This window comes from Notolabrus celidotus, chromosome 15 (genome assembly GCF_009762535.1).
Source record: "Notolabrus celidotus isolate fNotCel1 chromosome 15, fNotCel1.pri, whole genome shotgun sequence".
Classification (NCBI taxonomy): Eukaryota; Metazoa; Chordata; class Actinopteri; order Labriformes; family Labridae; genus Notolabrus; species Notolabrus celidotus.
This window is the reverse complement of record NC_048286.1, coordinates 27,227,986-27,240,167: the sequence shown is the minus strand read 5'-3', so window position 1 is coordinate 27,240,167 and position 12,182 is coordinate 27,227,986. Positions and strand designations below refer to the sequence as shown.

The 12,182-nt window shown below is 38.4% G+C and overlaps 1 protein-coding gene across 2 annotated transcripts; it reads right to left on the bottom strand.

Moving 5' to 3' along the window:
* Positions 1–694: 694 nt before the first annotated feature.
* On the bottom strand, positions 695–10,692 carry hhatla (hedgehog acyltransferase like, a). Of its 2 annotated transcripts, XM_034703386.1 has the most exons (13): positions 10,193–10,692; positions 8,959–9,086; positions 6,942–7,009; positions 6,717–6,830; positions 6,194–6,214; positions 5,755–5,949; positions 4,898–5,107; positions 4,534–4,705; positions 2,927–3,071; positions 2,791–2,826; positions 2,489–2,690; positions 2,260–2,401; positions 695–1,975 (listed from the first exon to the last, which is right to left on the bottom strand). In XM_034703386.1, the coding sequence occupies exons 2-13, from the start codon at positions 9,062–9,064 to the stop codon at positions 1,833–1,835; spliced, it is 1,554 nt and encodes a 517-aa protein (XP_034559277.1). In that variant the 5' UTR covers positions 9,065–9,086; positions 10,193–10,692; the 3' UTR covers positions 695–1,832. The 2 variants fall into 2 exon arrangements, with proteins under 2 accessions (XP_034559277.1, XP_034559278.1); XM_034703387.1 differs by lacking the exon at positions 10,193–10,692 and having other exon boundaries at positions 5,755–5,944; positions 6,199–6,214; positions 8,959–9,066.
* Positions 10,693–12,182: the final 1,490 nt, after the last annotated feature.

Below are 12,182 nucleotides of genomic sequence, written 5' to 3'. Positions count from 1 at the left end.
CTATATATATTCTTGTTGGAATTCTTGTACTGTTCACCTTCTTTGCTGAAGTAACTCCGTGAATTTCTGCGTTGTGGGACGATTAAATGAGTATCTTATCTTATCTTATCTTATTAGCTGTATTTTTTGTCTCCCTTTTCGTTTGACATGCATGTTTTAAACAAGTACCAACCTCCAGTGTTCAAATATGAAGTCAATGCAGCAGAAGTGCAAAAATCTGCAGGGACTCAGCTGAGTAGTAGTAATAGAAACAGGAAATGATGTTGAGCTGTCGGGTTCTGTCCAATCAGAAACAAGACGTGTTGTCCCTCTCCTTTCCGTTTTGTGAAATGTTGTTGTGTTTTCTGAAATGTTGTTTTGCTTTCTGAAATGTTGTTTTGCTTTCTGAAATGTTGTTTTGCTTTCTGAAATGTTGTTGTGTTTTCTTCAATGTCATTGTGTTTTATGAATGTCGTCGTGTTTTATGAATTATTTTTGTGTTTTCTGTAATGTTGTTGTGTTTTGCCCTTCAGGACCACCGTAAACATGGTGCCCATGAGGGCCCCATGGGCCTTCTCTTCAGGAATCAATGGGTGATCACAGAGAGTATGTGCATGTTTTGTACAGTCTGTGGTTTTAATTGCCAGTCATCAGCTCCGGTCAAACAGAGCCCTCTAGTGGTGAAATAAGTCTCACCATCACACAAATGAAATCCAATAGTGTTTATTAACTTATTAAATCATTTTCATCCAATTAAACAAAATAAAATGTTAAAAAGGTTTTAATGCAGATTATCCATGTCCATCTCCTCACCATGTAATGAAAACAATGCAACATGATAAACCTTGAGCTTAACTTGAAAGTTTTAATGATAATCTTAACTTTTTTTTAATGAACCTGACATGTGAAGTGAACACCATCACCAATAAAAAGTTCAGAATTGAGAAAATGAATTTCACTCTGCATCAGACTCTCCTCCCTCTGCCTCCTGCAGAGGACACACAGCAGGTTTAAGTGACAGGCAGGAGTGGACTGACCCTATTTATTCTCTGCTGCGCCGATCGCCTTTCACTGGATCATGTAATGAGGGTGGAGGACGATATGACGAAATGTCACACCAACAGTAAATCTTCTTTAATACTGTAAAGCTGTCTGAACAAACGGACAACAATCAATCTTTTACAATCATAGATACCTTATACATTCTTAATCACCTTCAAAATACATGCTACCGCACAAATGAACTCATATATTTGTCAAGTGACAAATTAACAGCACCCTATGTTTGTTTCTTCATTGTGCTCATATGTGGCACCCTGGCTTCAAGTTTCTTCAAGTTTCTAACCCTTTCAGTATTGTCAAACTGGGATGTGATGTGTGTAAGGCAAAAATAAGATACCTTCTGACATGAGAAAACTCATATGAATATGATTATTAAAAGGTCAAAAGATCAGAGAAAGATCTAAATTGATGACAGGAAACAACCACACAGAGCGCTGTTCCTTTACAACAGGGCATTTCTTTATATTCTTTTAGTATCAGCCTCATAAATATGTGGCAGGCCTTTCTTTCTTAAATAATCTTTAGTTGAGATAATCTATAAAATGCACAGTCGGTGGGTTTGTGCCAAAGGATGTGGCGATTATCTACAGCAAGTGCACTTGAGGATTTTTTCACAGTTCAAAACATTGCCTCGCTTCTGACAAACAAAAGCAAAAACAGGCTTGTGAACGGTAAAGATAGTGACTGGATGTTACAGTCTGGTTTCGGTGCGGTTCGCAAGTCCAAGAATGGAGCAATGTGAGGGGGGGCTGTCGACCATGACGTCTGTGATAGTCAGATTCTCCGTCTATTTATTCTGCCTTTTCTTTGCCTCCGTCTACTGGCTTCACCAGCTCAGCGTCCTCCAGCAGGGCTTCTTGCCTCTCTCTCTCTTTCACCAGCTGCACACCACAGTAGGTCACCAACAAGACTGAGAGGGTGGACAGAGGGAAACCTGGAGGAAAAACACAAAGAGGGAAAGAAAAAGAGAGGGAAAGGAGAAGAAATAAGATCTGAAAAGTAGGACTTGAAAGGAAAAACAGGAACGTTTGCCTCTCTCAATAAGACTCTTTTGTTCTAGGGGAAAGAAAACAACAAAGAGGCTGTTGTGTTATTTGATATCTGGAGGATGGAGCCTTTTGAGATTCACTGCTTTTGATGTCCTGTTGCGTTTTTCTGGGTTCAACTAGAAGTGACAGAAAAGCCTGAGACTTACAAGAAACTTTTGTTGTTCCTTACCTTTGAAAATCAGTCGTCTTCCCACCAGTTTGGCAAACTCCAAACTGTTCAGAGCGAGAACGTTGTAGAGGATGATGGCCCAGAAGTTGGCAGCATTGAAAACACCCCTGATCCTACGGGACATGGCTTCACCCATCACACCCTGGATAATTTAGATACAGGTACATTACAGCACTGATGGCAGAAATTACACAAGGCAGAGGGCAGAGAGAGAGATCATTTGATTTACCTCGATAGTAGAAAATGGAGGGAAGGAGAAGAACTTGGCGACCCACAGCTCAAAGTTGAGGCCAAAGCAGTTGAAGAAGGACCAGATATAAACCACCTCACAGGGCCCCAGCCACAGGGTGGTGACGGCAAAAGTGCAGATGGTTGCGAGGAGCTCCTTGAAGATTTTGTCATGATCCCCACCGATATAATCATAAACATACCTGCAAAATCATGACTCAGAATCAACCGGAGACACAGCTAAAATCATCGTCTATATATTGTGGGCTGTTTTATTTCAAACCATGCATTTAGTCCACTCACTTGCACAGCCAGTCATTGATGCCTCTGTCAAAGTGCCTGTAAAAGAAAACATTTTCTGTGTTTATATTTATCACAATTTCAAGGTTTGATGAGGTAAACAAAAACAACAAACAACGTTTTTAAAGACAATACGTACGTCTCAGCGAAGACATAGAGCATGGTGATACACTTGGGGGGCTGAGGAGGGTCCAGATGGTCCAGTGTAGCCACAGTGTTGATGACACCAAACATCATGGCTGCTTTCACCCAGTCATACACCAGGTTGGAATAAGCCAGACCACCTGAGAAGTTGCACAATGAACAATTATAATGAAAATATGTACATGATATATGTTGGAAAATGTTATAAAATTTAGAGGGGTTTTCTTGGTAAAAACTAGTTTGGTATCCAAAGCCTGGATTTCAGGGTGATCAGATTCGTATCAGGTTTTCAGGGTTTGATTTTTGATTTGATTTGATGTCTTTCTTTTGATCATGTAAAAGTAAAATAGAAAAAAAACATACAAGTAGAAAAGAAGAAATAGTTATACAAAAGAAACAAAAACAATCAGTTCTATTAGCAAACAGTGAAACATTTTACTCTACATGTGCGAAAAGCAGTAGGAAGAAGTTAAAACTTATCTAATCCTACCCCTTTGTTCACTACTATCAGGCATTATACTAGTGCACTCCCACTTGTCAAATCTTCATATTTACACCTACAATCAAAAGTAAACCCCTCGTGATTATCAACACTTGTCTTCCTCCTTGTACCTCATGAAAATAATTTATTTATACTTCTTCCTGAACTGGATTATGTTTTGACATGGCTGTAGCTCCATATTGAGACTGTTCCACATTTTTACACCACAGATTGAAATACAGAAACTTTTCCTTGTGGTCCAAAAACTCACCTCAGGGTTTGAAATATACAAAAGTTTCATAAAAACAAATAATAATTTTGGGATGAATCAAAATAGTTGAATCCCTTATTTATTTTAGCAAATGCGATCTGACTTTGTGATATATCTTCCTCTCAGTAGTGTCTGAGGATAGGGGATAGATAGGCACTTTATTGTCATTGCAAAAAAGTTTTCAATCTATAAATAAATACAATTTAAAAAGTACTACAAATAAATATTTACCTATATAAAAATATAAATATGTGCATTTGTTGCTTTTAGTAACTGACAGTTATGTGCAGTGTGCTGTCAGCAAAGTGGCTAGAGTCAATAAAAGCTGTTTATTGGGTGTAGAGCTGGGTCAGAGGTTCTGCAGTATCTCCACCGCTTTGGGGAAGAAGCTGTTCTTAAATGTGTTCGTCCGTGTGCGGATTGAGCACATGAAGCTGAGCATCAGAGCTGAGCAGATGGCCAATAACACGAGAACGGATTTACAATGTATACAATATTAAATATTGTTTAACATAATTAGTCTTTTAAGAAAGCTTTAGATCCTTTTGCATTGTCACGAGCGGTGCACAATCTATGAGGAAACGTTCATACATAATTCCATCCCTAAAATTCACGTTTTCTCATTCATTACATTTTTTTATTCATTAAAATAGGTATCAATGTCCTCCTTTAAACTCATGTAATAGTGGGGCTCTAATATGAGCCAATAACCTTAAAGAGAAGTTAAACCTAAGTTAATTTGTCAGAAATATCTAGTTTAAGTCTAATAATGAAATATATTAAATAAAGCCCTGAAAGCACTTCATATAAGTGACCAGACTTGATATTACATACGGTGTATTACACTCACCCAGACACCAGTCGGAGAGCTTGGTGACCAGCTTCATGTCACTGGGGATTGTCAGGATGTAGAGATAGTGGAAGAAGATGTCCACCACCAAAATTGCTCCCAGATGCACCAAAGCCTTGGTGGTGATGTTCCACATCTCTCTCTCCTTACGTGTCAGTTGGGTGTTGTTCGCCTGAGATATTGATAAAATAATTTTTTTAACAAGCCATCAATGTTATGACCATCTGAGCTAATCATATACACCTCATGTTGACCAGAACTTGATGTATGCAGTTCGTTCTTAAAATTGAGTCAGTGTTCATCTGGCTGCTCACTTTTCTTTTCCCTCCAGTCAGTCAAAACTGTTTTAAATGTGAACTCTCACCTGTGCGTGATACCTGTCAAAGGTCATGATGGGTCCGAAGAAGAAGAAGGGGAGGTAGAAGTTGTATCTCATCAGGTCAGCGAACGTGTAGTTTCCATCCTTTTTCTCGCAGTTCTCCAAAGCGAAGCTCATGCAGCGCATGATGCTGAAGCCACAGCCGCCGTAGAACAGGATGTCTTGCAGGTCAAAGGAGCCCGTCACCAAGGATTCCTGAGGAGGATGTCAAACATCATCATGATGCATTTTGAAAATATGTCCAGATTAGTTAGAATAGATGAGACAGTATTTGACTTGAGTGTTAAACATTGTAACTTGAAAAACCGCACAGTTCACTTTGTTTTTAGTAACATTTTACTATAGCTGTTATTGATTAATAGAAGAAAGACATTAAACACAATTTCTCATTGAATAAAGTTACTTTTATTAATATGTAATAAAACTATAACCTTTTTTATAATGAGACTATCATTTTAGGTTGCATACATTTGAACCATTACTGTTTTCATTGCTTCCTAAGTGTTTCTGTTGTTTTGCTTTGTAATATATCTATTTAAAATAATATTTTTTTCTACTTTTAAGATTTAATTGAAACAGTTGGTGATTTGATCTCTCTGCAGAAGCCATGCAAGGCCTTCAGCTCTTTCAATACAGACATAATATTTAACAATATCAATCTCCTTCTTGAATATTTTTCACAGTTTGTTTGCTCAATGAAATATACATTGGGGCCCTCCAACTACAGCTAAATTCCGAATTTCAGAATGACAAAAATGTTGAAAGTGGCTCTTACAGTGTCCTGCATCTCTTCAGTCAGACTTTAGAGCACTCAGTGTTAAGCCATGAAACCCCCCTCTCACCTGCCAGGAGTTATAAGGCTCCAGCTTGATGGAGGCCAATGTTGCCAGGCCGGCTGCAAAGCTCAACCACTTGCTCTTGACCAGAGCGACGCTGTAGATGATGATGCAGTGAGACAGAACCAGAGCCATGAAGGTCCAGCCCATCGTCACCAGGACGGCCAAACCGCCGTACACACCAAAGATCAAGGATCTGTGCTGTGGGGAAAGAGGAGCCAGTGTCAGCGTGAGCTCATTGCAGTATATTTGCACTCATCAAACATAACATGACACATGTAGTGTGGTGTTAGTACAAGAACACTGTTGTATCTACCACAATGGGCTTACATTAGCATGAAGACATTGAAATGTGTTGGTTAAAGACAGGTCTACTATCCAAGTATCAAGTTAAAACAAAGCACATGACAAATAAGTTATGAAATGACAAGTGTATTAATGTTACCTTACATCCATCTATACCAATCTTCATTGTAAGCATGGAACAAGACAGAAAACATGTTTAAAACATTTTGAATAGTTTTAAATATGCCAACATATTAACAAGAAATAACGATTGGTGCGATCTATAAACTGCATCACAGAATGAAAACCATGCTCATGCATCATGACAATTATATGACAGAATGTGGGCTACTAATAAACAGTAGACACATTATTGTTTATTATATGATTATTTATTTTTTTGTTGAATAGAAAAGGACAGAACATTGAATCAGACTGAAAATAATAACTTGGATTGTCCAATGCAGCTCTGTATTATCAGTCTTTTTCAACACATACAATCAAACCTAATGCATGACTCTGTCTAGAGCTTGTGTTTATCTACAAGGGCATACATACTGTATACACAAAACAATCATACATATATACAACACAAGGATACAAATAATAAGACACATGCAGTAATACCTTTGTGCACTCAGATTACAGTGCTAGCTCATGGACATGCCCACACATGCACGCACCTTTGGAGCTATCACGGTGAATATCTTGGCAAAGATAACGTGACCAACGAGAGCAAATAGGATGTGATTGCGGAATGTAGTGAACCACATCATCCACTCGAAGTCCGCAACATCCTGTGGTCAACAAAGATGCATCAAGAACAAAGCACCTTCTTTTTCAACATAATACAATGTAATTATGTGACACAGTGAGATACATTACAGGAGTGTTTATATGTAACTTACCATTTTCCTGCCAAAGTAATGCCATCCTGGTTTCACATTATCTTTGAAGGCCTTTCTGTTTACATTATCTGAATCAGGAGAGAAACACAAAGGGTGTCTGTATTAATAATTGGAGATGGTGTTATATCAGTCAATCAAGTTTTACAGTTTTTTTGTTAAGTTATATTTTTGGGGGCTTTTTCACCTTTATTTGAAAGGACAGCTGAAGAGAGACAGGAAATGTGGGGAGTAGAGAGCAGGGGAAGACATGCAGGAAATGGTTGCGGCCGGGAATCGAACCACCAACCCCTGCTACGAGGACTGTAGCCTCTGTATGCGAGGCGCTTAGACAGCTAGGCCACCAGCGCCCTAAGTTTTACATTTCAAAGCTCTTGTGAGAAGCTTTTTGTTTATTTTGATTTGGCGCCCCCAGTGGAGGAAGCAGTACCGCCTAACTCTTTGCTGATTTTTTCCTGTTCACCTGTAACCAATGCTTTTAGACAAAAAATCATTATCCTGCCCCCTTCGACTTAAAGATACCCCCTGACAAGAGCCTTAGTGGTGGCACATGTAAAAGAAGAAAAGAGGCTGGTTAGATAGTGTGCAGTTCATTACTCTGTCTGACACTTAACTGATGGCAGTGACGTCAGACCTAAAAATACACATTTAGAATCACTTAACGTTGATGCTGATGGTCTTATTTGCTTTATAGGTCATATAGAGATAACAATATTGATATTAATCTGTTTCATGACCAGTTACAAACTCATCACAGGAGCTGTAATATGTGGTGCTATATTGTAATGTTTTATGTTTTGCAGGACTGAATCCAGACTTAACACAGCTTTATTTTGAGTCACTATGAGTTCTGGTTGTTCCTGAAAACAACATTTTGAGTTCAAAAGGTCCTGTATGTGCAAATGTGAACAATGTAAATGTTACACTGTGAACAGTGTGACTGGTAGGTAATGCTCAGTAAATTAAAGGTGCTAGAGCTCATTCAATCCATTTGATAACATCAAATATTACATAAGGTACTCATTATGAAGTGTTTCTATTTTGGACGCTCACACATCTACACTCCTTCTTTCCTAACCTGGTTTTAGGAGATTACTTCACTCTGTGTAAGCTGAATGAAACACTGAACTGAACTGAAATGCTAAAAATAAATTCAAAATAAGCGTTATCAAAATTATGTTGAACATAAAGCGCACAGAAACAAAAGGGTTTGCCACGTGCCCTTACAGCACTTCCTTCCACTTTGTCTGATCACACTAATGGCCGTGAAAAAGGATATGAAAATGTGATGGTCGGTCAGGGAAAGCCTCTTACTTCTGGGAATGCAGCCAGGCTTCTATTACAGAGCTACTGTAGCGTGTAGACCTGAGCTGCATTAATGCCCTCAGACTGACCGGCCAAAAATGGACAATTTCAAGATCCACAGAGTAACTCCTGAAGACACTCAGGACAAAATAATGAGTGACAACATGACTCTGGTCATGCTGATCCGACTGCACGGACTGTGACAGACTGTACCACTCACCAGATTACACTCAGTCCATTCAGTTTCAGTGTTTTCACTGACATGTAAACACTTAGCTGACTTTAAGGGGGTTAGGTTTGGGATTGCTTGGCTCTGTTTCACTCAGTCTTAGCCTCAATGTTTCTATCAGAAGGAAAATCCAGAAACTAATTAGAGCATCTTTAAATTGTCTTCATATTAATAGGACCATGCAGGACTTCCTGTGGGGTTTGGTGACTCTCTTTTTATCTGCTAAATGTACTCTGTCTGTGCACTTTCAGGTTAAAGAGAGCAATGTTGCATGACACTTCTTTACATGCTCAGTGTTTTTCAAGTCAACATATTTCCCAATGTGTTTTTACACTCATACAGTATATGTTGGAGAAGCTGTCTTTCACCCTGACTTTCATACACATAAGTGGATTTCACTTAAGTCATTTGTAATTGATTTTTAACAAAGTTACATCGACGGTTTGGCATGTGCTTTGGACATCTCTTGACATATTGTGCACTCACCACTTGAAGCTTCAAATATCCAACTGCCTGCCCATATCAAGGCCCCGACAAGAACGGCTCTGTAGAGATACAGCTCATATTTGGGGAGGGCAGCCTTGATCCCCATGGTGAATCTGCACACTGGAAGCCTAGCGAGTTCAAAAAAAGCATTCAGCAGCATGTTATCAAACATGACAACAGACCGACAGCCAGAGTATGAAGAGAAAACAGACATATCTCAAACCCACAATGTACAATCAACAATATGGTCTTAGGGTTTAACAAGCTATATTGAGTGTGTGTTTTGGGGTTAATGCTCGGATTCGATTAATTTTTCTGAGGGAAATGGTCTCTAGTCATATCTGAAACATTACAATGAAGCATTCCCCGACAGCTGTGTGCATTGGAGACTCTGTGTGGGCTCTCATATAAAGATGTGACTCATAATACAGACCTTGGTTTGCACCACAACACATGAAAGGTTTTGAAGCTTATATGTGGAGATTCACTTGCAGCTCTTACCAAACAGCCAAATGGAGCATCAATTAAGTAAATAATGTATCTAAAAACACCTTGTAGGTAATTTAATCAGGTATTAGCAGGTAGTTAGTAGGTCATTTACTCTGCACCATTGTGAATCAGCACAGGTTGTTCATGCCGGACATATACTGAGGTGTTTTAAAGAGGTGGCATTTCACTAACAAGCCTTTAGGATCCACAGGGCAGTGACTTAAATAGGACTGCAGAGGAATCAGCACCGTCAGCTGCGCAACCCTACCTCTCCTTCCTATTATAGCTCTTGCAGTTGGTCTGCTGTACAGCAGGGCAGCTGCAGTGCTATGTGATCTGAGAGGCGCTGGGGGACTCACTTCACAGAATATTTAGCCCTGACTGGAATGACCAAGAATGGTGCATCAGAGTAACAAAACAGATAGACAGCTACTTTCCAGGGGAGAATAATACACTTGTACCTGGATGAGTGTGTGTGGGTGGGTGTGTGTGGGTGTGTGTATCAGGCTCATGGAGTTGAAGTTAAAGGAGTTGAACTAACAACTTGTCCATGCCAAGATGTAACCATGGCTAAGCAGGACCCCAGCAAAGCGTCCTGCATACAAATAGAGGATTACTGTTTCACTGCTCATGCATACAGAGCTGGTAACACACAGGCTTTTTTGCACTGATCCCTCTGCCCACTTTTATGTTTAACCCTCGATGTAAATGAAATACACTTGTTTTTTTTTGTTTTTGTACTAACCTTGTATCCGCTTCACAGTGTCAAGACAAGCAGCAGCGTTTACAGCCCGACTCTTCTCTGTGTAAAATAAAGAAAGGAAAAGGGGGGAGGCGTTGTTTTTTTCTAATTCATCCGTCTTGTGGGGGCTTTTTGCCGCTGCCGCTCCCTGCGATCAGCCACGGCCAGTCGGGATGTTGCGGACTCAACGAAAGGAGAAGGAGGAGGAGGAGGTGGAGGAGGTGGGGGATATATTTATCCTCCACTACTGCACCGCAGTGAGGGGTGGTCCATCAAACCAGAGCGAAAAAACACGCTGGAACAATTGTTAACATGAGGAGAGCATCACTCTGTAGCGCATTATGAGCGTACACCTGACATCATCAGACTGATACATGCAACATATAGAGCTGTCTGGTTGCTTGAACATGAGGGCATGCAGAGATGTCAGTGTGGATTAAAATAATAGGGATTTCTGGAATTTATCATAAGCAGCATTGCAGCAATTTTATCATTTTCAGCAACAGCTAGGTTAGTAAGCCATAGCCTACTTCACTGGTTTTGATTAAGTCTTTTTCACCTCTTTGTATTATTATTATTATAAATAATATTTATGTTAAATATATATATATATTTTATAATTAAATCCCGTCTTAAAACTTTTTTTTTACTCCTTGGCTTTTAATCCAGCATGAGAGTTGTGTGGTCTCTGTCTGTTTTTTTAATTGAATTACTCTTACAGTGTTTTTATTCTATTTATAATTATTATTATTATTATTTATTTATTTATTTATTTTATTTGTTATTATTATTTTTAAAGTGTTTGTTTTATCATAATTATTTTATTCTATTTTATTTTCTGACAGTATTTTATGTTCTGTGTGTTTGAACTTATTTTATCTCACTGTGCAGCACTTTGCTAAACTTGATTGTTTTTTTTAAATGTGCTATATAAATAAAGTGGATTGGATTGGATTGGATATTATTATTATTATTATTATTATTATTATTATTATTATTAATTATTCTATTTTTTTATTTTTTTTTACAGAGGGCTAAACTTAAACTAGATTTTTTGTTGTGAACATTTCTGGGGTGTGCTATCCGGTGATTTTTCACTGTTCCCATATTTGTTTGTTGTATAGTGCTGCATAAAGTCTCTCTTTGAATACATTAGGTGACGACACAGCATTTAACCAGCTTATCTTTCATAGATTGTTTGGGCATTTAACATAATTTCTGGGCTGTATGAATACGTGAAAACATACATAGTTTATAAATTTAACATAATTATGCTTTACCTCAGTTGATTACCCTTTTTCTTAAGCTTAAAAAAAGTGAATTTTCGCCACCAAATGTGGCACAATAAAGTTGATCTTTCCTTAGAGCCTGCCAGGTAAGTTCATGTTCTCTCTGGACTTGTATAGGGAGCGGCTAAACTTCTCTGAATACTGCAAACTAAATGATTCAAAACAATTGTAGACAATGTATTACTGCATTTCGTCATCATAAATGCAGGAAAGCCCTAAAAACGTTTTCCTAATTTGGACACTAGGTGGCGTTGTCGGCTTGTAAACATTACCAACACATACAAAATACACTTGATAGTTTTACATTACAGTCTTCTTATTGTTTGGATTTTCCAAATTTCTGTTGATTGATTGATTGATTAGTTCATAACCTTTTTTTGTAAATCTAAAAACAAATAAATAAATAAATGAATGCAGAAATTAATAACCAAATCCATCTCTCACAGTTTTTCTCTTTCTTAAATAGGTTCAGTATTTTTCTTTCTTATTTAAATTTTTTTCAATATCCTCAGCCTGCATAGGTTTGTGCTTCTTTTTTGGTTCTGTGTTTAACCTGTTCTACAAATCCACCCCACAGTTTGTTGAGCAGGCCTGCTCTTCACTATTGTGCAAGCATGGAGTTTTTTTTCTAGGTGTCACATGTCAAATTAAATCCCCCCCCTTCTTCAATGAATGCGCCTATTACTTTAAAGTTATTCAATTCT

Excerpts from the sequence above, each read along its gene's own strand:
- hhatla (XM_034703386.1), bottom strand. The coding sequence starts at position 9,064 with ATGGGGATCAAGGCTGCCCTCCCCAAATATGAGCTGTATCTCTACAGA. Across the intron at positions 6,831-6,941 it reads ATTACTTTGGCAGGAAAATG|GATGTTGCGGACTTCGAGTG; the intron begins GTAAGTTACATA and ends TGTTGACCACAG. Across the intron at positions 5,108-5,754 it reads AGCCTTATAACTCCTGGCAG|GAATCCTTGGTGACGGGCTC; the intron begins GTGAGAGGGGGG and ends CATCCTCCTCAG.